The sequence below is a fragment of the Apodemus sylvaticus genome, chromosome 15 (genome assembly GCF_947179515.1).
Source record: "Apodemus sylvaticus chromosome 15, mApoSyl1.1, whole genome shotgun sequence".
NCBI lineage: Eukaryota > Metazoa > Chordata > Mammalia > Rodentia > Muridae > Apodemus > Apodemus sylvaticus.
The window spans coordinates 80065163-80087704 of record NC_067486.1 but is presented as its reverse complement, the minus strand read 5'-3'; the positions used below and the strand labels follow the sequence as shown (position 1 = coordinate 80087704).

Genomic DNA, 22542 nt, shown 5'->3' with positions numbered 1-22542 from the left:
ATAAATGGGATGTCCCATGTAAAATGGACATACCGGCTTCTGTCCTCAGTACGGCTCCGCAGTGGACTGGAGATGCTGTGAGACCCAGGCTGTCACTGAGTGGCTGTGACGTAGTTTCGCCCCGCCTGTTCTGGGTGGGCACGGCCCCACGCTTACGTCACTGGCCCTGTTCCCCTCTCCCGGGAGCGGCAGCAGACGCGCTGCTCCCACCCCCTCCCCTTCTCACAGGCTGTCCCCTCCCTGGTGGTGACCGCGGCCCGACCCTCTGCAAGGCGATGGCCCGGGTCCCGAGCGCGGGCTAGCGTGCCTGGGTACCTTGCCATGGGCTGTATTGGCTCTCGGTGCTCAGCCGGTCAGGGTAAGAGGCGGAGGCCGGAGCATGGATAGGGAGTCGGGCTACATAGCTGCCAGGTGGGGCCGTGGGTGGTAGGGGCGGTGAGGAGGGGGCTGGTATAAGGAGAGGGAGGAGCCTGCGTCAGGGAGGCGGGTTGGACCAGATGAGCGTACCGCGAGGGGGCTAACCGACTCTGGCTTGTTCCTGTGGCCTGCCTGCTACTGGGATTTTCCGTGGTGTACTCACCTTCTGCCTTTTTGCCTGTATTCCTGCTGCTGGGAGTGCCTGCAGGGGCACAGCCTGGGAGCTGCAGGCCAACCTGCGGCCCCCACCTTCCCGGCTCCTGGCAACTAGCCTTTTGTATCTCCATACTTCATTTCCTACACCTACCTCTCTGATCTGTGTCTTAGGAGTGGCTTTGCTGTCCTACCGGGATGCTATCATCCTCAGGAGTCAGCCTGCAAAATGCTGGTCAAGTACCCCACCACGGAATTTTTGCCTAACACTTGCTCCAAGCTTCAGAACCAGCTGGTTGATTAAAGGGTCTGAAGCCCCAGGTGGAGCATCTGTGAGCAAATTGATAACTGTCACGCTCATAGATTTTAATCCTATTACAGCCCCACTCCCCCCAAAAAAGCCAAACAACCCCAAAACAAAACCAAATCACGCTTACTCTGAACAGAAAAAGTCCAGAGAGAGGACATCATCAGTTTTTCCTATAGCAGCTGAGCCCTGCTCAGGCCCTGGTTTCCATAAAAACATGGGGTGGGGGGTGGGGGCGGGGTGAGGAGCGTTTTAACTCTAGGTCAGCCAGCCTACCTCCTATGTCAAGGAATGAGTTTGGAATGGGTCCTAGGATCTCCAAGCAGGTGGTCAGTCACACAAAGCATTAGTCTGGTTGATATTTGAGGTGTTTTACAAGTAAACTCTGGCTGAAAATTGTATTTTCCTTAAATTCTGAGATTTGTAGTCCCAGAAATAACCTCGTGGGTTATGAATTTGAGAGGTATCAGGGCTCTCTGACTCTCCTGGTCTGCATGGAGTTCAGGAGGTCATCCTTCCCCGTAGTCTCTGTAGTCGGGAAGAGTTTAATTGACTGAGGACTGGCCTTGAGAGCATGGTTAGGTACTAGCTAGGGGTCAGACCTAGCCAGTAACCTGCCTTCTTTCTGGTTGGTAGCATTTCTGGGGACCACCAACTGGCTGAGGCCCAGGGACAGAGACGCCTGCTCCAGCTAAAAGGTTAGTTGTGATGTACATGGCCAGTTGGCACTGTGTAAGCTAAGGATGAGCCTCAGCTCCACAGCCAGAGAACTTGGCGAGGTCCGTGGCACTCCCACTTCCTCAAAGCTATGAGACAGGAGTGTTCTCCTTATGTGACTAGGCACAGGTTCCAAGTGGGGAGGGGACTGGCTCTGCATCCGGAGCCAAAACAAGAATAGAACTGGGAGCAGAGCCTGAAGCAGTTCAGGCTTTGGGCTCCTGCATCAGCACAGCCAGCATGCCTATGATTTCTGTGCTGGGCAAAATGTTTCTGTGGCAGCGCGAAGGGCCTGGAGGACGATGGACTTGTCAGACAAGTCGCAGAGGTGAGAGCAGAGATCATGGCTGAGACCTGGGATGTGATGGGAAACAGGAGAAAGGAATGGCAGATGGGAGAGGAAAATCACTGTGCTTTAGATATCGGGAAACAGACTGAAAGGGGGAGACTCAGGTTGGGGCCATTAGGTAATGGCTTACAAGGGTGAAACTTAGAAAAACCATGGGTTTGTTGGAAAAGAATAGAAAGATAGGCCAGTAGAGATTGGTGAGAGGAAAGAATCCCGGGTAGAAGAGTGGGAGAGGAGGGGCAGTGCTGGTGGACAAATTTCACGGCCTTTCGAAAGGTTGAGAAGCTGGGGGAAGAGTTCAGGATTTACCCATGTTTGGGTTTCACCTTAAGTTCTGATGGCAAAATAGTTGTAGAGTAAGGTGTTCTTAGGGTTGCCACAGTCAGCTCTGGGATAGGAGGTTTCAGAAGAGTAGGTGCGTGGTCTCAGATTGTCTGTGAGATGGGGGAGGGGTAATAAAACATGACACGGCAACACGAGTGGAAATAGCATTCTTTATAGAAGTGGGGAATGCAGATGAACACCTTTCCCTCCCTCCGACTCCTCAGTGGCTTCGGACCCTGCCTGGGCTGTGGAGTGGATCGAACTCCCTCGAGGTCTCTCTCTGTCCTCCTTGGGATCTGCTCGGACTCTCCGAGGCTGGAGCCGGTCCCCGCGTCCTTCTTCCGTGGACAGCCAGGACTTGCCAGAGGTGCTGCGCCTTTTCTGTGCATGTTTGGGGGGGGGGCGTTCACATTGAGGATTCGTGTGACCCCTCCCCGTTCCTGCCTCACCATCCTGCTTCGGGCTCTCTCTTTCCTGCTAGCGGAGGCGCTATCCGGCAGGCCGCCCCCGCGCCGGTCTGCTCTGCTCGGCGTGGTGCCAGCGGGCTGGCTTGCTAGCGCCTTCGGTGCTGACGTCAGCTCATCCCAGGCCGTATCCCAGGAGACCCTGTTGCATGGTGATGGGTTGCCAGGGAGATATACACCTTTTTCTCTGGGCCAAGGCCGCAGCTGCGCGGAGTGTCGCCCGCCCGGCATGGATGGCTCCGGCTCGGGGAAGAGAAGGGAGGGAGGGAGAGAGGGCCAGGAAACACCCGCCAGGTTCTCCTTCCCACAGGCCTGGTCAGAGGCTATCGGCGCCAATCTGGAGGCCCTGTCAGTCAGGTACTGAAGGAGAGGGACCGAGGATGGGCCTGAGGTCAAGGGGCAGGTGGAGGCCGCTTGTGCCAGGTGGAACCAACCATGATGGAGGAGAATTAGGTAACGCTGGGAAGGGGGGGTGTGCCTCAGTTACATTCAGCGTAAGAAAACATTTGCTGGGGCTTATCAAAGGAGCATGAAGTCAGGTACAGGATGGAGTTAGGAGCCCATATAGATTTAACTCTGACCCCCTCCCATCTCCTCAGGAGTACGAGGTAATACAGAGGATGGGAGGGGCCACACGTGAGAGTGGAGGGTGTTAAAAGGATAAATCTATGGGTTAAGCATTATTACTAAGAGACACTTGTGGCAAGTTACAGGGAGCATTTTGGGAAGCTGTCTTTTTGAACCCTTTGATGACCTTCTTGGCCTAAAAAGCCTTTCCCTTGAGGCAGGCAGGACGGTGAGAGAATTTGATGGTATTAGGCAGAAATGAGTGCTGGACTTCAAGAAGGCTCAGGCAAAGGCAGAAGCCTCCTTGTGGCGGAGTCCTTAAGCGCCTGAATAACAGAGGAAGAGCCTAAAAAGAGACATTATTCTTTTTAAATTTTTTAAAAAATATCTTTAATTATGTGTGTGGGAGCCCAGAGGTGTTTGATCTCCTGGAGCTAGATTAACAACAGCGACCAGATGTGGGTGCTGGGAACCAAACCAGGGTCCTCTGTAAGAGCAGCAAATGCTCTTAACCTCAGAGGCATTTCCCATCTCTCTAAAAAGTTTTCTTTTTCCCTAACACACACACACACACACACACACACACATAAAACCAAAAAAACTAACAATTTAGATTTAGTGTACAAACTATTTTTTCCATTATATTTTCATTATGACATTTCATGCATATATATGTATATATATTATGTATATATATATATTATATATATATGCACAGGTTTTGAAATGAAGACATTTTGATTCACTGTATTCTTGGGAAACTGGAAACTGTATCTTTATATCTTGTCTTATTCACTTGGCTCATGCATGTATTACCAGGCGTTGTTTAAACACTAGGCTGCAGCAGTGATCATGAAAAACTGAATTCCTCAAAGAGGCAAAGACCAATGAAGGAAAACCATTTGTACACCTGGCTAGTAGGCTCCATCAATGGTTCGCTGATAGATATACTGACTCACTGGAGACTCTAGTAAAAGGACAGACCAGTATTTGAGTAGCAGGAAGGCTACTGAGGGGGTGATACTTCTGTCACAACTGGAAAGATGAGAAGGCCAGTCATAGGAAGTGATGGAGCATGAAAAGACAGAAAAGATTATAGGTACTGACTTGGTGGCTGCAAACCTAAGGGATCTTAGGGACCAGTGACCTGTGCTACCCTCGGGAGGGGCCCGGGGAGGCTTGAGGTAAGAAGTGGGAGGATAGTATCAAGGGAGGCTTCCACGCATGAACTTAGAGATTCTGTGTTGTCAGAGGTATGCTTGTTTTGAGATAGGGTCTTATGTAGCTCAGGCTGCCCTCAATTTCCTAGTAGCCAAAGATGACCTTAAACTTCAGATCCTCCGCCTTCACCTCCCAAGGGCTATGCTAGTTGCCACAAGGCTTGCTTTATGTGGTGCTCAGGACCAAACAGTGCTTTCTCAAATGGTAGGCAAGCACTACATGAACTGGCGCCCTCGCTGGATTTTAGGATCAGATGTGTGCAGGCAACGCCTAGGGCAGAGTTGATGGTGATCCTGAGAAATGGAGAATGGTTATGAATAAATAGGAAGTTAGAAAACAACCCCAGATGTGAGGAGGAGAATGTATTGCCTTGGCGTTGGTAATGCTGAGTGTGTGACTCTGGCAGGCAGGCTATAAAGAACAGGACATATATCTAAAGACCAGACGGGGGAGAGGGGGAAACCTTAAGGCCGTGTCTGCTTTAGCTTCTCCTTTCCTTCTTTCCCTGTCTTGTCTTGTTTTGTTTTGTTCTTCTTTTTCAAGGGCATGGTTTCTCTGTGTAGCCCTGGCTGTCCTGGAACTTGCTCTGTAGACCAGGCTGGTCTCAAACTCAGAGAGCTCCACCTGCCTGTCTCCTGAGTGCTGGGATTAAAGGCGTGTGCCACATCACCAGGCCCATCCTTTCTTCAGAGGCTCTACGCCACATTTCTTCATATCTTCATTTGTGTCCTTCCCTGCTGGGAGCTGGGAAAGTGAAGGCTCAGATCTACTTTTGTGCTCTTGGGCTGAGTCTCCATCGCTCCCTAGGAAGATAGTTTATGCATTCCAGCTTCTTAGCCCTTTCTGCATGCCAGTGGCCACTGTGCCAGTATCCCTGTGGCATACAGGGCATACAGGACATGCCATCCTAGCAGTTTTCCAGCTCCCAGCTACCAATGGGGCCTTGGCTTATGCAGGAGCATGTTGGAGAAAAAAAGGTTGTTTCTGTCAGGGACACTGAGCTTCTGATGGTATCACTCAGGTGAATGTTGGAGACAGAGTCGCGATGCTGCCCAAGTCCCGGAGAGCTCTAACCATCCAGGAGATCGCTGCGCTGGCCAGATCATCCCTGCATGGTACGTACCTAACATCTGTTCCCCTGCCCACTTTGTCCTTCCTTCTTTTCCTCATGTCTTGTGGGACTGATTACTGTGGGAATATTTCCTGTGGGCTTTTTCAGGGATTTCTTTTTGCAAATCAATCCTAGCCCTTCCTCCTCTTACCCAAAGGACATGGAGAGACTTTGTAACCTTTTCCACCTACTTCCGTACTGGCTATTCCCTAGCCCCTGTCTTCAACCCAGCTTCTCTCTCCCCGATCCAGGTATTTCCCAGGTAGTGAAGGACCACGTGACCAAGCCCACAGCCATGGCCCAGGGCCGCGTGGCTCACCTGATTGAATGGAAGGGCTGGAACAAGCCTAGTGACTCACCAGCTGCTCTGGAATCAGCGTTTTCCTCCTACTCAGACCTCAGTGAGGGTGAACAAGAGGCTCGCTTTGCAGCAGGTAGGTAGCAGGAAGGGAATTAGCCCTACAGATATATCCTAGGGCTGCCGCCTCTAATCTCACTGGATCTGGGGTTAGCTCTTCCATACTTTCTCTGCCCAGAGACCTCAGGGACATCTCCTGTCTGCAAAGCAAGCCCTAGTCTTAGCTTTAGCTCCTGTATGTCAGTGAACAGTGTCTCTCTGATAGGAGTGGCCGAGCAGTTTGCTATTGCGGAAGCCAAGCTCCGAGCATGGTCTTCAGTGGATGGCGACGACTCCACCGACGACTCTTATGATGAGGACTTCACCGGGGGAGTTGACACAGGTGAGGAGTGCTGCCTGTTGCCACTTGGGGTGAGCTTGCCTAGTAGGTGTGATTCACTCTGAGCCTCCCAGAGCAACTTAAGTCTTCCAGACAGGAGGAAAGAGACTGTCCGGGCTGACCTTGACACCCCGAGGACAGAGATCAGCAGCCACACTCAGGTGGGAAGACAGCACTTGGAAACGGAACAGTTCTTTTCTGTAGGTGCTGAGCCTGCTCTCTCCGTTGTGTGGTTGTGTGTAGTGAGCCTTGCAGTTCTCAGGATATAGAAGGAACAAGCCCAGGGAACTGGGTGCCTCTTCCCTATCCCATAGTACAGCCTCGTCTCCAGAAGACTCTGTAGTATCCTTGCCTTACCTCTTTGAGGGGGCTTCAGTTGGCTGTGGCTGGACAGATGATCCTTCAGCACCTCAGGGCAGCGATCCCAAACAAACAGGAAGGCATGCTGGGCCTGGACTCCACAGGATGCTGGCTCCGGCTCCGCATCTTTGTGCTCCCGCCTGTGGGTCTTGCTTTGGGGACCCTGGGGCCTTTGCAGCTGTGCTCAGCTCCTTTCATCTTCCATTCCTTGGCCTGCACAGCCAGCTTTCCCTGCAGCTTCTGGTGGCTGGCCTCACAGGACCCCTGCCCCAGTCCCTGACTCTTTGCCTTTGAAGATCACCTACTAGTTCCTGCTCCTCTGGCTAATTAACAAGATTTTCAAGGCCAAACCTGCTTTTAAAGCGGGCACAGAGTGGCTGCTGTAGTTTGGAGGGGACTGACTTGAATGCTTAAGGCCATTTTATGATTTTTTTTTTTTGGTCTTAATTTATTTTGTTTTTGAGAAAGGGTCTTACTATATAGCTCAGGCTACTTAGTATATAGCTCAGGCTAACCTTGACCACTTATTGAGAAGTCTGTGTATAATCTTTGAGCAAATTTTTAAAAATGCACAGCTTTTTCTGCTGAGCACAAGCCTGTGGTGGGACGCCCTGCTTAGCGAGCGAGAGTAATGCTCGCCCTGCGTGGTCCTATGGGGACTCCCATTGGTTGCCTCCTCTTGATCTAATACTATAAAGAAGATACTAGAATTTCTAATTCACCATGGAAGGAGCTGCCCAAAGTGGATTAGGAAAAATGAAGACTTGTTCAGGTTACCCAGTTCCTACCGACTCCCCTGTTGGCCCCCCTCCCCGAAGCTATGGTAAGAATATGAAGAGGGCGTGGGGGGTCTGTGATTATATGGTTTCCACATTGACCTACTGAAATGGGGCCAGCAAAGCTGATTTTTTTTCCTTCCCTTCACAGACATGGCTGGGCCTCTGGGGTCCCACCTCCAGGACCTCTTCACAGGTCGTCGATTCTCCCGGCCTGTGCGCCAGGGCTCTGTGGAGCCAGAGAGCGACTGTTCACAGACCGTGTCCCCAGATACCCTGTGCTCTAGTCTGTGCAGCCTGGAGGATGGGTTACTGGGCTCCCCAGCAAGGATGACCTCCCAGATGTTGGGCGAAGAGCTGCTCCTCTCCAGACTGCCCCCCAGCCGGGAAAGTGCCTTCCGCAGCCTGGGTCCTTTGGAGGCCCGGGACTCCCTTTACAACTCACCGCTCTCAGAATCTTGCCTTTCCCCCACTGAGGAGGAGCCCGATTCTTGCAAGGACTGCCGGCTGCTCTGCCCACTGCCCACAGGCGGCTGGGAGAGACCGCAGCCGGTCTCTGATGTGGCCTCTTCTGGGGTCGTATCCTTAGACGACGATGAGGTGGACCAGTGATCCGGACACGCCCGGTGGGGGCGTGTCTCCCCGGGCTGCTGCCTGGGGCAGAGCCTCTGTGGCCAAATGTGGGCTCGGAAGCTTTAGAGGGCTTCTGGGAGCACTCACTTCTCCATTGTGTGTTTTGCATGAAAGTGTTTGGAGAGGAGGCAGGGGCCAGGCTAGGGGCGCATGTCCTGCTTCCACTCTTGGGGTTTGCCGGGGCTTGCCCGGGGCCCCTGGGGCATGGCTACAGCTGTGGCAGACAATGACGTTTCTTGAATCCAAAATGCCACATTTCCTCCTGGGATGTGAACCTGAGGGTTGTGGCTGGGCTGGGAAGGTGGGAATGGAGGATGCCCAGCCACACCCCTCTACCCCCCCCTCATGCCCCTCTCCTCTGCTTTTTCTCTTCACCCGAGTCCATGTGCAACGTGTGACTGAACCACCTCCACCTGTGGGGCTGGCTCTGCCCTCCTGGAGTCTACAGATTGAGCCACCCCCTAAGGGTCCCCTTGCCCACCTGGGCTCTGCTGTGCTTCCCCTCCATTGTCTCTAAACCTTTTTCCCTAAAGACAGGGGGTTTCTGGTCTGTTCTTTGAGGCGATCTTCTTTGGGAGGCACTGGAAATGCTGAAAGAGTGTGCCCTTGCCCCCTTCACAGCCCCTCCCTCTCCCCTCCCCCCCTCCCCTCCCCCCAGGCTGTTTCCCAGCATGGCAAGGTTGTGTGGGCACATGCAGAGTCTCACTAGGGCGGAACTGGAAAAAGGACGGGTTCTGCTTGTTACAGAGCTGGGAGGACTTTGTCCTTTCATAGAGGACCACGAGGGGGCCACCCGGGTAGTCAGATTTGTGCCAATGAATGGACAGTCATGAGGGAGGGAGTAGCTGTCCTTGGGGGAGGAGAGGGTAGTGCTTTTCTTGGCTGAATGGAAGGCTGGAGCCACAGTGATAGGGGGCCTGCCCCAGGCAGGGTGTGGCTGGTCAGCCAGTGGAGGCCTCTGGCAGATCTGATATTACGAGGACACTGGGGCTGGTAGGTGGCCGCAGCCGCAGAATGAATCTCAGAGGCTTGGGCAATAGGTAAGAGGATCCAAGGTGAAAATATGAGCCAACAGCACAAGTGTTCTATACATGAGTGGCTAATTAGGTGTTTATTCTATTTATTGTTTTATTAAATTAATATAAAAATCTTTGTAAATTTCTATATACATCTTGTCATTGGAGGCTCCAGTAAAAACCCAGTTTAGTTGTGCCCTCTTCTCAAAGATGGGGCAGGGGACAGAACCCCATGTCATCCCACCAGGGTATTTGCTCTTCCCCCGGCAGCTAGGGTGGCCTTGGGTTCCAGCTTCTGGTCACTGCTGCTTGCAGAAAGAATGCAGGCCATGCAGTAAGGGGCTCACTGGCACTTGTCATCACTGTCAGAGGGGGTACCCTCTCGTGGGAGGCCGTGGCGGGATCTTGGCCCCCAGAGTGCATGCACCTCCGTGGTCTCTGTGTCACTGCTGCTGGTGGCACTGTCCCGGAAACTGGCGAGGGGTGGCCTGACTTTTACACCCTGTGCTGTGACAGAGCCTTCAATGGCCTTCCGGAGCTGGAAAGGTAAAAGTCAGATGCATGCCCCAGACTCCTCCCGAGCACGTCGTCTGGGGGAGCCGGACAGCTCTGATGCTATCCAGAAGTGTAAGTGGCTCTGGCCGTGTTGCCTCACCTCCTTTAGGGTGACAATCCCAATGAGTCTGCCAATGCTGGTGACATAAGCGTGGTCCACTCCCAGCAGTGAGAAGATGGTGTGGGTCTGCAGAAGAGGGAGCATCTCAACATCACAAGCCAAAGGAACCCGGGGCAAACTGGGGATGTGACAGTGGGAGGGACTGCTGGAGGGACATTTGAGCTCTCAGAATGTTCCTGTGTCCCAAAGCTTAGGCTGCTTGTGTCATGCTTTCCCGAGCCATCGGATGTGACCACCAGGCTTCAGACGTTATCAACAGTGTCCATCTGCTGTCTTGAAAACCGCTCTTGGCATTTCCTGGAATTGGTTATCTACTATTTGGGGTACATTTATGAGCCTCTCGGCATAGCAGGTGATTCAAGATGGGTGATCCCAAGTGTCTCATGCCTTACATACTTTCCTATACAAGACACGGCACACTGAAGGAGTCTCAGTGTTGTCGCTCTGGGGACCGAAGCTAGGGTATCACATGCTGGGTAAGGCACACCGGCTGAGCAGCGGCTCGGCAGTTCACTACTTAGCCTAGGCTGCCCTTGAACGTATTACAGTGCTGCTTTTGCCTCTGCCTCCGAAGTATTGGATTACAGGTGTGTGCCACCACACCCATCTTAGAAATTGTCTTTGAAGTCATGTTTCTTCAATACCTGTAATTGTCATGTAGTTAGCAATCTCGTTATATAACTAACCCTACATGCTACAAATTAGTTTTAATTTCCTTGTCTTCTCCTGGAGGAAACATCTTTGCCGTAAGATCTCCTAGCTTAAGGTCATGTAATCCGCCTCACCTTCTCCAAAGGAGCTATTGAACAGTTCCCTGTTCATTCCTATTCACAGTGACCTAGCGGCCAACGTGCTTTCATAGGTCTGTGTACAGCTTGTGCCTGGCAGCTGCCACACTACTCACGGCTCCGCTTCTGCCGTTCTGCCCAGCTCTGCCTCACTCTGCTCTGGACTGCGAATGGAATGAGTTTTCTTTCCTGCCTCTCCAGCTGGGCTCTGCCATTCTAGGGCTTTTTCAAACCTAAGTAGCACCAGGACTCCACAGAGTGGCCCAGGCTTTTGGAGGGAAGATCTTCCCTCTCAGGGTGGTCTTGAACTATTGAGCTCCTGGACGACTGACCATCTGGTCCTCCCCCTCCCAGGTGTTGGGGTACTGAGTTTATGCCACTCTGACTTGTAGATAGGGGAGCCCAGAATGGCTAATCTACTCGTTAACTTCTACAGCCAGGCAAGAGAGGACTTGGGTTCAGCCAGTCTTGCTGGGTCACCTCAGGCTCCCTCTTCATCTCCTCATCTCTACCCACTGGAGCTATAGCCACTACCGTGAGGTTCCCAAAGTCTCATGTGTTCTCGCCCTCTGAAAGTGCCCCTCCTGAACTTAAAACTGCTTACTGCTTTCTTAGTAAGTAGATCCTAATTTAGAGCTGAAGCTGTAGAATTCTGATCTTTTATGTTATCATCCCCATCCTTTGTACTTTTGTTAGTGGGTCCTTGGGGGCTCTCCCCTTCCTGTGGTAGTTTTAAGTTTATAACAAACACCTACTTTGTTCTTTTCCATTTTAATTTAATTGGACACCAGGGAGCCCATTGGCGGGCGGGAGGGCAGGCCCACATTATGTGGGCCTGGGAACTAAACTGACAGGGAGAAGGACAACGGGGCCTTCTGAAAGAATTCTGAGTGCTTCGCCAGGAGAGCTAGGCCTTGGGCCTGACTCTGGAAGACTGATGTAGGCAAATGACTTTCTTACTGCGACCACAAGATTTTAAGTCGGACGGTCTCTGGGTCCAGGCCCAGCATGGCTACTTCCTGGATGTGTGACTTTGGGCAATTTACTTAGTTTCTTTATTCAATTTTATTTTACAATTTCTTCCTCTATAATAATTAGATTGTCACACCAGGCAGTGGTGTGCATGGCTTTAATCTCAGAATTTGGGAGTCAGAGACAGGTAGATCTCTGTGTTCTTTTGTGCTGTGTTAGTTGCTTATGGTGGCTGACTCATTGTGAGGTTTATAGACTGTGAGAGTGACGTTACTGGTCTACAGAGTCAGCTCCAGGACAGCCAGGGCTACAGAGAAACCTGTTACATATCGGTTAGCGTGGCCTTGAGAACTGAGTTACACACACGGAAGACCTTAGCACAGCACCTGGCAGACTGGGCACTCAACGCAAGCATCAGGACCATTATGTATGACAGACAACCAAGGGAATCCTAGCAGGCTGCGATGGTGCGTGCCTGCAGTCTCCTGAGACCAGGGCGGGAGGCCTGCTTGTGCTATGAGAACCTGTCTCTGGAAAGAAGAAAACAGATAGCTGGGAAACCTGAGGTCTTGGGGAAGCCGGGCTCTAAGGACAGCTCACTGTACCTTCTCTCTTGCCCATCTCCTCCTCCTCTGCCCTAGGAGGGTGCTTCCGCAATCATTTGAGCTGAGGTCTCTATCTGAAAGTCTCCACAAGTTCCTTTTGCTGTTTTTGCTTTGTTGTTTGAGACTGGGTTTCTCTGTGTAGCCCTGGCTGTCCTTGAAATAGCTCAGTAGACCAGGCTGGCCTTGAACTCCGAGAGATCTGCCTGCCTCTCCTGGGATTAAAGGCCTGGGTCAACACCACCAGCTGTTTTGTTTAGTGGCCTCTGTTTAGTGTTTGGTATGCTGACTTTATAGCAAGTTTGTGTCAACGCCAGCCACCCCTGAGGCCTTGGGACCACTGATCCCATTACCTGTCACTCTTGTCTGCACCTACCAAAGGAGGCTTACACATAGGTCTGTTAAAAATGGGATTTAAATACCCCTTGGCTTTGGCTGGGCAGCCCACATTCCCTGGTCTCCAGTGTGCCAGCCACCCCAGCTTCCAGCCCACACTGCAGCCTTGTGTGGAGCCCACTGACCTCCATCTATCTGTGCGCATTCCTCCTCCTGTTCCCTCCTCTGCTGTGCTGTCTTCCCGGATCTCCTCTACCAGTTCCCCCTAGGATTGCTGGCTTAGGCTCTCCGGGGTCTGACATTCCAAGCCCCCTACTGGCGTCTCTCATCTTTGTTTATCTCTCCACTGCAGTGGCCTCATCGCGCTCGCTCAGCGACTGTTTGTTAGCTTGTTTATTAGATTTTCTTATCTGGCCTGTTTTTCAGCCCCTCCCCCCTTTTCCAGCCTGGGTGTGTATCAGCCTTGTTGGGCTCTGGCAGCCTCCTGCCTGGCTCTGACCCTGGCCTGGCCTTCTGGCCTCCACCCAGTTCAAGCTGTGTCTTTGTTGCTGCTTTGGTCCAGAATTCCATGGGGTAACTGAGCAGAGAAAAAGTCGTGCGTGGCTCCAACCAAAGAGCAGGACGGGGCTGAGCCGCGGCTCACAGACACCCATGGCGGGGAAAGCACATGGAGTGTTCCATCTCCTATCCCTGCCGACTGCCCCCACCGGTCTGAGTCCAGACCTAGGTGGATCCCTGCCATCAGGTCCCTACCCTGTCCTACCTTGTGCAGAGAAGTGCGCTCCACCAGCTGGAAGGGGGCGGGGTCGATTTTGCAGTCACTGAAGTTGACTGGTTCATCTAGCTGCTGCTCTTCCCACTCTAAGATCTGAGGAGAAGAGACTGAGGAGTAGGGAGTGGGAACCCAGAACTCCACTCTCACCTCCCCAAAGGCTGGGCGGCCAGGCTTCCTCCCAAGATAACACACCCAGGAAGAAACAGTCTTACCTCCTCAGGACTCATCTCGCCTTCCAGGTCTGAGTCACTCTAGGAGGAAGACAGGAAGGTGGATGTACCCCTGGCTCTGGGAGGTCTGTCCCACCACCTAGCACCCCAGCCCTCCCTGCCTGGTGCTCTCGAGCTGCGGGGGCAGGGCACACGTACCGCCAGGGAGATTCGGACCCGCTTCAGCGTGCGCTTGCCACAGGAGTCCGACTTTTCCAACTTTGTCAGAGCCAAAGCAGAGAGGAGTTGAGGTTATAGGGACAGGGGACGTGAAGGCTGGGCTGGAGCCCGGGAGGAAGGACACACTGCAGGGGCAGAGCTGACAGGACAGCCGGAAGCAGGTCGAGTGGGAGAATCATTGTAGGGTTGACTGGGAGGATCAGAAAGGGAGCTGGGTAGGCAGGAGGGGAGCGGTGGCCTACTCACTTCCGAAGTTGCCTCCAGAGGGGGACTGCCACAGAAGAGGCTTCTGAGGGCAATGCCTGCTGATTCCATGTTGCCTGTGTTCCAAACCCAAGGTCCAGAGGGGCAAGGTGGATGGGGTGAGGTACAGAAGGCAAGGGCAGGGGCCCTTCCAACTCCTCCCTGGCTACCTGGGTAGCCGCATCCAGTGGCAGTGTGGCTCAGGCTCGCTCTGAGCTGGAGGGGGAAATGGCTCACCTGTGGTACCTTCCTGGAGGCTTGCGGCGTTGCTGGGCCCTCTCTTTAGAGCAGGCTTCAGGGGCTTGTGAGTCTGCCCATGGGTTCCAGAGAAGCCCGAGTCCTCTGTGTTCACCTGCACAGACAGGAAGGGCCGGGAGACTATGGTCACAGGACCTATGAGGCTACAGGCTGACACTTTAGGAGTATGTGTGGGGATGGAGCCTTTTCCCCTACCTGGAAGCGGATAGACGTTTCAGAGTGAGGGGGGCTCTCCTGATCTGATGGTGGAGACATCTGGGCTTTTCTTAGCTTTTGCATGTGCTGCCGCCTGCGTGCTGGGCTCAGCTGGGCTCCCAGCAGTGCCACCACCTGTGAGCGTTCGATGGAGCCCAGCAGGATCATGGACTCTGGACAGAGAGAGGGAAGAGACTCGGGAGCTGGGAGTGTGACCTTACTACCTGCCACCTTCTACACACACGCTGGAGCCCTGGATAGAGTCTGAGACCTAAGGGAAAACCTCATTCTGGGATCCCTGATCCTTCCCGATGCCCAGAACACCTGGGATCCCTCCTGGCCTTACCAGGGGACTCCACTAGGGCCAGCATCCGGCCCTTGGTTCTGTGCAGTGCCAACCGCAGGTCTCGGAAGGTGCAGCTGAGGGCTACATGGGGTACATCCCGCACCATGATGTCCTCTACTCGGACCCGGTACTGCCTGGAAGAAAACTGGGCATTCAGTGTGGACTCAGCATGGAAGACTGGCCCAGAATTACCACCACCCCCGTGTCATGAGGAAGGCTGGAGAGCCACAGGGGACGGGAGTGGAGGGTCCTGGGTCTCTATACTCCTTTTGGGTTGGGTCAGTAGAGGCCCCAACTACAGGACCACCACCACCCCCGCCCCTGCAGGGTGAGGGCAGCTCTAATGCAGAGCAAAACAGCTAGGGTCTCAGCCTTACTCGTAAGGGACATTGCTGGAGGTGGGGCTGAAGGGTCCTGGGAGGCCTACCCCTCACTCCCACCCTCCTTGCACTGGGCCCTTCATACTGGTGGCGGCCCCAGCCCAGTTCAGGCAGGTAAGGCAGCTTCTTGATGCGGATGATACTGTCATAGAGGGAGGGCTGCAGGCTCTGGGCGACAGCATTAGCCAGGATGACAGCAATCATGACGGGCAGAATGTGAGCAATCTGGCCCGTGAGCTCGAAGACAATCACTGCCGTGGACACCGTGTGCGTCACTGCTCCTGCAAGCGCAGCTGCCCCTGGGAACAGCCATGCTTAAGTTTCCTAAGGATGCTCAGGTCCTCAGGCTACTGTCCCTTCCCCAGGGCAAGGGGCCTCTGGGAGTCCCTCCGGATGGGCCCATAGAGTACTGGGGCCTGCCAGCAGGGGGCACCAGAGCCCCACAGTCTAGCTGGCCCAGGGCTCTCCTAATGCAGGTATGGACTGGGGACACTGCTGGGAGTGTAAATACACACCAGGCATGGGAAAGCAGATAGAACTGGGTGCTCACCAACCACGGCATAGCCTCCAGGCACAATCCGGTAGGTACTGCTGTCCGTGTGAATCCCATCTGGGAACCAGGCGGCCATGCTTTCGCCCACCAGCCGCCCAAACGCTGCTCCTTCAGGGAGGGTTTTAGGAAGAGAAAGAGGTAGTGGGGGAGCACTAGGAAGAGAGAGGGTCAGAGGGGTGGGGGAGGGGCCGGTGGGTCACTCAGTCAAGGGGGGCAGCCCTACAGGAGTTGGGGTTTGGGCTAGAGTTGGGTCTAAACCCACTCCCGGGCAGAAAAGGACTCTGCAAGCCATAGCCAGAGGGAGAGAAGGGTGCAGGCTGGGGGCGGGCAGTGCAGGCTGGGGGCGGGCAGCTGCAGACTCACCGATGACGAACACGGGCATGAAGGCCCCACAGGGCACTGGGATGGTGGTGGCCAGTGCAGACATCCAGAACTGTAGGCAGGGTGGGTGTGGAGCACAGGCCTCAGGGAAGCAGGCCTTGCTCACCTTCAGGCACAATCTCCCCAGCTAGCCCGGACCCCCAGAGGTGAAGAGAAAAGAAAGGACTCAAGAACTACATGGCTTGGGTTCAAATTCTCACATCTGACCAACTGTTTTGGCAGTTACATCTTGTCTTTTGACTTGCCATCTTTAAAAACAGGGATAGGAGTCCCTTTCTCACAATATTGTGATTCGTGTTAAGTGCTTGGGCTAACACCTGCATTTAGCGGCCTGGGGAAACATTAGTGGTACACAGCTGTGGAAGGAGTCTCACCTTCATGAGGATGAAAATAACCAGAGTGAGGAAGACATTGGCACGTGGCGGGCTCCAGGCCTGTGAAGTGCTGGGTAGTTCTAGATCCTCTACTAGGCCCTGGCGGACCCATGTCCGGTTGTCAAACAGGGTGACTAGGGTCTCTTTCTGGGAGAGCTGGAGAACACAGAGCTTCAGGTTTGGGGCCCAGGACCCCAGGAACATGGGGTCCCAGTCGTGCTGCTAGGGGGCAGGGTGTGTGTCACAAGTCTGATAGGGGCTACCTGTCCGGCCATGAATTGTCCAAAGCCAGGGGGAAAGGTCAGAGTGGAGATGAGCAGAGTCACCAGTGCCGGGAAGAGCAGCCGTCTGAAGACAGAGGGTCACAGCATCAGACGAGCGACACCTCGCATGGGCCAGGAGCCTTTATTTACCTCAGGACTAAGATCGGAGCAGGGCCTTGACTTACATATCAAAGTACAGAGTCTGGGAGGAGGTCCTTTTTATTGTGTTTGATGCCACAGCTCCAAGGGTAATAATGGTGGACTGGGGTTATTATAAGAGCTGAGAGCAGAGGGGGCCTTCCTGACCCCATAGGAGGCAGCAACAGCAAATGCATGTCTAGCCTGGTCTTGGATAAGTCTGAACTGTGGCTGCCTCTGTTCTCAGAAGCCCCAGCTGAAGGGCAAGTGATATGGGCTTAAAGATGTCTCTGCTACTATTTGCTCCTCTGTGGTGACTTGAGGGACAGCAGTGTGAGCTGGGCGCGGTGGCTTGCACCTTTGACCATCGCACTGGGAGGCAGAGGCGGGTAGATCTCTGAGTTCAGGGCCGGCCTGGGCTACACAGAGAGTTCCAGGACAGCCAGGGAAGGAAGCGTGGAAGAAGCCAAGGTCACTCATAAAGTTGACCAGAAGCCTTGTAGGGAACTCCCATGTCTCAGATACCTTCACATTCCCAGTTCTCAGGCTCTTAAGAGCTATGTTCTGGGGAGAGTTTATCCATTCACACCACTGACGGGGTAAACTGAGGTACGAACACTATCTGCTGTCTGGACTGGGCCTGAAACCCTGAGAAAACCTCGGTCTTTTATCCCTGTGCCCAGCCACTGCCTGCGGTTCAGCAGTGACCATTCCCAGGTGGTTTCTCAGCATCAGAGGAGTGAGTTTCCAAGCTCAGCAGCCTTTATGTTTTCATTTGAGAGAGACACAGTGTCACACTGTAGTCACAGATGGCTTAGAATCTGCTACAGTCCTCCTGCTTCAGACTCTTGCGGTGCTGAGATCATAGATCTGTGGTACCTCGCCTTGCCCAAGTGCCTTATTTTGACGGGGCTTCTACTTCAGACCCTCAATGCTTCCCTCTCTCCCCATGTGGTCCTTAGACAACCCAGAACAGTCTGGAGAAGAGTCTGTGGCCAACGTACTTCCTCATGAGGAAGCGGTTGATGGTTTTTTGCTTCCGCATCACCTGGACAATCTTCCGGTTCAGGTAGACAAAGAGGGCTCCCCCGAAGCCACTTGCAATGCTGGAGAGAAGGAGGTTCGGGGTAGATTTCACGAGAAGTACAGCCTTTTCACGCAACCTCGGTCGTCACCCACGCCCTCCCCTCAGCTCTTACCCAATGACAGCAAAGGCTGGCAGCTCCTGCAGGTCAAAGGGGAAGTCCAGACGGAACCGAGTTTTGAAGAGAGCTGTGATGGTTTCTAAAGGGCAGAAGAAGTAGAGGGGCAGGTTTAACTTGTGTCCCATTTAAAATACCTTAGGTCCCCGACCCCTAAGACTCCCACCTTCGTCGCGGTTCCACACTGCCAAGACTCGGAAGATGAAGGCGCTGAAGGTGGCCGCGAAGAAGCCTCGCCAGTAGTTCCTAACGGCGAAGAAGGTGGAGGTGACCTCAATGCTGAAGAGGACCCCTGCGGGGCAGAGGACATCGCCCTTGAGGCCAGGGTCTGACTTAGGGACTTGACTCCCTGGGGAAGAGGGTACAGGAGGAGAGGCCAGATGCAGGGCTAAACTGTGCTGGCTGGAGCCCCGCCTACCTCCGATGGGAGCAGCAAAGCAGCAGCCCACTCCTACTGCGCATGCGGCGGCTAGCATCTCTGTGTTCCGGGACTCATTCTGGCAAGGATGCGAGGTAGTGTCAGCTTGGGGTCAGCAGCCCCTCCCCGCCTCCCCCAGACCTTAGGGCTTTCCTCTTACCTCATAGATACCCCCAAAGAGGGAGAGGAACTTGCTGAGCAGGGCGGCGCACATGCTGGCGATGTGCACAAAGGGTCCCTGGAGGTAGGGGTTGGAGTGAGAAGGGGCGGGACTTTCTGGACCTTCGCCTGGCCTTTTCTTCCAGTGGGAGGGACTCCTTCAGTGCCCAACCTGCAATTACCTCTTTGCCAAGGGGCATCCCACTGCCCAGGGCACAGGTTAGCCCAATGACCTTAGCTACAAAGGTCTTGAGGGTGAGGTATTCTTTCAGCACCACTCCCCGAAGAATGGTTTTCATCTCGGGGATGCCAGACCCTGCAAAGATACACGCTCAGGAGACTCGTCTGATACGTGCAGTCGAAGCCTGAGCCTCCCCGGCTCCTCCTATCCTACCGACAGCCTGTGGGGCCAGGATCTGGGTGAATCCGGCAGAGAAAGTGATGAGGACGACAGGGTAGGTAACCCAAGCCAGGTACTGGAGTAGGATGTTGGTGTTTAAGCCCCGGGACATCCATTGCTGAGCTGTGGGCAGAAGAGATGCTTGCTGGACTCGAGGTGCGCATACACCCGCACCTTGCCTGCCGCTGGACACAATGGTAAGACAAGTGTGCAGAGCTGGGGCAGAGGGAGGGCGGGCTCTAGGAGTCATTCATGGGGACAAAGCCCGTCATAGATAAGCCCGTTGTGGAGGGAAGGTAGGAAGGTGTGTCCGTGCAAGCGGCAGTCAGTCAGACTGGCCAGAGAAGGTGGCCCGTAGCCAAGGTACCTAAACAACTGTGGCATGCAGGAGACAGGCTAAGCCTCCCCAGCCTTTGCCCTCACCCTGTAGACAGACAGCGATGGCATAGTCCATGGCCCAACTGACCAATGCCATGAGGAGCCCCAACAGGACCAGGAAGATCCAGTCTTCACCAACCCTGGACACAAGGAACTTGTGGCAGCGTACAGAACAAACTGGAAGCAAGGAAGGGAAGACGCATAAAGAAGCCGGTCCCAGGTGGGCCCACTCTGCTTCTCCCCATCCCCCACAGGCAGCTCTGATGGGCCTTGTCTCCCTCAAAATACAACACCCGGGTCCCTGCCCCAATCCGGATCTTACTGCGACATCTGGCGCATCGGCTCTGTCCATATTCTAGGAGCTCTGGGGTGGCCCGGGCAGAAGGGGACCCTGTCCAGGGCTCAGGCCCTCCCAGGCGGATCCGGGCAGCTTCCTCCTTGGCAAAGGCCCCGAGTTCCTGAGTGTACCGGCCATACATCTGGAGCAATGGACAGAACGTGGATGGAGCCGAGTGGCTGACTGGGGAAAGGGAGAGTGCCTGGGTTTCGACCCCGCCCCTCGCTCAGCTCCCACACGGTGTACCCCATCTTGAATCCAGTTTATACTCGGAGTGTGGGAACAATGCGCATTGCAGACTGCGGGGGCTGTCCTGGCCAGAATGATGGGGACAGGCAAGGTACAGGGTCATAACTCTGGGGGTGGCAGAATAATCGGTCCTCTTCTAGTAAGTCAGGGGTGGAGCAGGAGGGAAGAGTCCAGAGGGGGGAGAAGATGGAAAACCCCCAAGGCAGTCTGAAAGTGGGAGGGGGGAAGGTCAGAGAATGAGGGGTGGGCAAGGGCACATGTACAACAATAGGAGCCTGGTGGAGCTGAGGCAGCAGGGCTAGGCCTAGGAGGTCCCAGCCCCAATCCTTATCACGTTCCTGCTGGGCCTTTGGCCTGTGACCAACTCAGCTGCACCCTTCCCACCCACCCTAATCCCCTTGTCCTCATTCTCCACTCCCAAACCCCCGTAGGCTGGTAGCCTGTCAGCCGGGCTGAAGTGGAAAGCCTCTTTGGGTGGGTTGGCAGTGTTGGGCGGCCTCAGTCCTACTCTGGAACTGCTCTTGGGGCCAGTGACAGGTCTGAGGGACCGCCGAGCTGTGGACGGCAGGCTGTGCATACGAGGCTGATGGGAAGGGAGAGTGTTATGGCTGGACCTGCCAAGCTGGGCGAGTGTAGGGGGTGGGGAGGAGTAGATTCTGGCTGCCACCCGCGGAGCTTCAGGACACAAAGGGCTCCTGTTGGGGTTGGGGGGGGGAGGGAAAGATAGAGACACTGGGTGAGACATAGAAGAAAGGCAGAAGCAGGGGAAGAGGAACTTCAGAGGAAAGGCAGAAAGGAGAGGCTAGGAAAAGCAACACCAAGTGTCCAGGGCAGGGGGGGAGGAAGGGCGGACAGAAACACAGCAGGTGGGAGGAGGTGAGGGCAAGACAAAAGGGTAGGAGGGGAAGTGGGAGAGGCCAGAGCTGAGCGCTTGACCCTGAGAACTCATTCCACAGACACAGGAGATGGAGCAGCCGCTGGGGCAAAAGAGACACCATTGGGAGGTTAGGTGCCTGGCTTCCATAGCCCGGGGATGACCAGGAGTCCGGCCATCTCCAACAAAAGAGCTTGCCTCCACTATCTGCACTGAATTCTCAAACCTAGCACCTCTCCCAGTTATCCTGTTTCCCAGTCTCTGGTAATTGGGCACCTCTCTGACTCAGTTACAGCCCAGGCCCTCTCCTATAGAGGTTCCTCCCTGCCACCCTCCCGGGCAAATTCCAGCCTAAGCTGATAAAAAAAGGAGCTATTGGGCCAGTTTCTTTCCTTAGGGCTTGGTCCCCCACTCTAGTGACATGAAGGTGAATGGCTTCTCAGCAATGGTGGCATGAGTCACCTCAAAGCTCAGGACCCCTGCTTCTTATGAGGTCAAGGGACACTCCATGGGCGTGGGTGGTGGTGGTGGGGTACCTGGCTAGATCCAGCTAGAACAAAGGTTTCAGTTCTCACACCCATTCCTGCTTCCTGCACCGGCCCTAGAGCTTCAGTCCTCAGGGTGCCAACAAGCAACCTAAGCCACCTTTTCCAACAGGGTCGACTGAGGAGTTCTTGTCAATGTTGGGCTTTGAGCCATTAAAGGCAAGGGTAGGGTTTGATCACTTCCTAGTCTTTATGCTCAGCTTCGGACCATGTACACAGCAGGGACCCAGGGAGGGTGTTCATGTAGATAGACAGACAAGTGGAGAAAGTTCAGTGGTGTAGACAGTGCTCAGAGCTGGGCTACTGTAACTTGGGCTAGAGTGGTAAGTGAAGAAAACAAAAACGTGTACGCTGAAGGGGGTAAGGGAAAGGACACCTGGGCCAAGTACCTGGTGTCATTGTCCTCTGCAGGCCACCAGTCTCAGCCAGAAACCAATAAGCAGCTTTCCAACACTCAGAACCCCAGCCTGGCGAATCCCGAACCTCAGTTTGCACAGCTGAGGAAGGCCGAGGCCGGGTTAGGTAGGCCGCCTGTCTTCACACTTTCCAGGGCAACCTGCAGCAGTGGTCCGTCAGGGCAAGCCTTGGCTTTCACTTACCAGGGTCTGCTCGTACTGCAGCGCTCGAGGCTCCATCCCTTCCCCCGCCGCTGCCGCCGCCGCCGCCGCCGTCGCGGCCGCCATCTCGGTGCACTGTCCTCTCGCCTCCCTTTGCTTCTCGGGCTCCGGCCTTGACTCAGCTCCCGACCCGCTGAGCCCGCGCCCGCAGCCGTCCCGTTCCCTCAGCCCGGGCGGCCGAGTGCAGAGTGCGACGGGTCCCCGGGCGCGCGCCGCAGGCTCAGCCTCCCGCTAGCGTCCCCTCCTCGGCGGGCGGGCCGAGGGCGGTGCCCGGCTGGCTGCTCCGCCCCGGCCCATCTGCAGGGGCGTCCCGACCCGGCCAGGGTCTGCACTGGGACGGCCGCCTGGTCTCCGGAGAGGCGGCAGGGGGCGCCTGCAACACGATCTCGCACCCCTTCGCCACGGAGGCCGGAGATTGACCCAGCCCCGTGAGAGTGCGGGGGCCGGGCGGGGGCGGGTCTGCTGGCACGTGGAAGGGACGGGCTCTCCCGCGGCTGCAGCGTTGTGCGGGAGGGGCTGGAGACGTGGGGACTCGTGGACTC

At 54.7% G+C, this 22542-nt stretch overlaps 2 protein-coding genes across 5 annotated transcripts; one reads left to right on the top strand and one right to left on the bottom strand.

Annotated features, from left to right (window-relative positions):
* The first annotated feature begins 177 nt into the window (after positions 1–177).
* Positions 178–9247, top strand: Fam131a (family with sequence similarity 131 member A). Of its 3 annotated transcripts, XM_052158051.1 has the most exons (7): positions 324–358; positions 1514–1575; positions 2492–2634; positions 5541–5634; positions 5882–6064; positions 6254–6370; positions 7655–9244. In XM_052158051.1, exons 4-7 carry the CDS (start codon positions 5565–5567, stop codon positions 8113–8115), a joined length of 831 nt encoding a protein of 276 aa, XP_052014011.1. In that variant the 5' UTR covers positions 324–358; positions 1514–1575; positions 2492–2634; positions 5541–5564; the 3' UTR covers positions 8116–9244. The 3 variants fall into 3 exon arrangements, with proteins under 3 accessions (XP_052014010.1, XP_052014011.1, XP_052014012.1); XM_052158052.1 differs by lacking the exons at positions 324–358; positions 1514–1575 and adding an exon at positions 1834–1922 and having other exon boundaries at positions 7655–9247; XM_052158050.1 differs by lacking the exons at positions 1514–1575; positions 2492–2634 and having other exon boundaries at positions 178–358.
* A 3-nt stretch (positions 9248–9250) lies between these two features.
* Clcn2 (chloride voltage-gated channel 2) lies at positions 9251–22460 on the bottom strand. 2 transcript variants are annotated; one of them, XM_052158047.1, is made up of 24 exons: positions 21983–22457; positions 19701–19857; positions 19424–19555; positions 18995–19123; positions 18783–18916; positions 18602–18679; positions 18442–18520; positions 18190–18315; positions 18021–18105; positions 17826–17927; positions 16684–16768; positions 16421–16576; positions 16029–16098; positions 15663–15773; positions 15198–15411; positions 14733–14866; positions 14387–14559; positions 14171–14285; positions 13937–14010; positions 13670–13729; positions 13514–13552; positions 13290–13394; positions 9808–9894; positions 9251–9690 (listed from the first exon to the last, which is right to left on the bottom strand). In XM_052158047.1, exons 1-24 carry the CDS (start codon positions 22064–22066, stop codon positions 9496–9498), a joined length of 2724 nt encoding a protein of 907 aa, XP_052014007.1. In that variant the 5' UTR covers positions 22067–22457; the 3' UTR covers positions 9251–9495. The 2 variants fall into 2 exon arrangements, with proteins under 2 accessions (XP_052014007.1, XP_052014009.1); XM_052158049.1 differs by lacking the exon at positions 13670–13729 and having other exon boundaries at positions 21983–22460.
* Positions 22461–22542: the final 82 nt, after the last annotated feature.

Excerpts from the sequence above, each read along its gene's own strand:
- Fam131a (XM_052158052.1), top strand. The coding sequence starts at position 1,835 with ATGCCTATGATTTCTGTGCTGGGCAAAATGTTTCTGTGGCAGCGCGAA. Across the intron at positions 1,923-2,491 it reads TTGTCAGACAAGTCGCAGAG|TGGCTTCGGACCCTGCCTGG; the intron begins GTGAGAGCAGAG and ends CCGACTCCTCAG. Across the intron at positions 6,371-7,654 it reads CACCGGGGGAGTTGACACAG|ACATGGCTGGGCCTCTGGGG; the intron begins GTGAGGAGTGCT and ends TTCCCTTCACAG.
- Clcn2 (XM_052158047.1), bottom strand. The coding sequence starts at position 22,066 with ATGGCGGCCGCGACGGCGGCGGCGGCGGCGGCAGCGGCGGGGGAAGGG. Across the intron at positions 16,099-16,420 it reads TTATTTTCATCCTCATGAAG|TTCTGGATGTCTGCACTGGC; the intron begins GTGAGACTCCTT and ends CCCTGCCTACAG. Across the intron at positions 14,286-14,386 it reads AAACGTCTATCCGCTTCCAG|GTGAACACAGAGGACTCGGG; the intron begins GTAGGGGAAAAG and ends CTGTCTGTGCAG.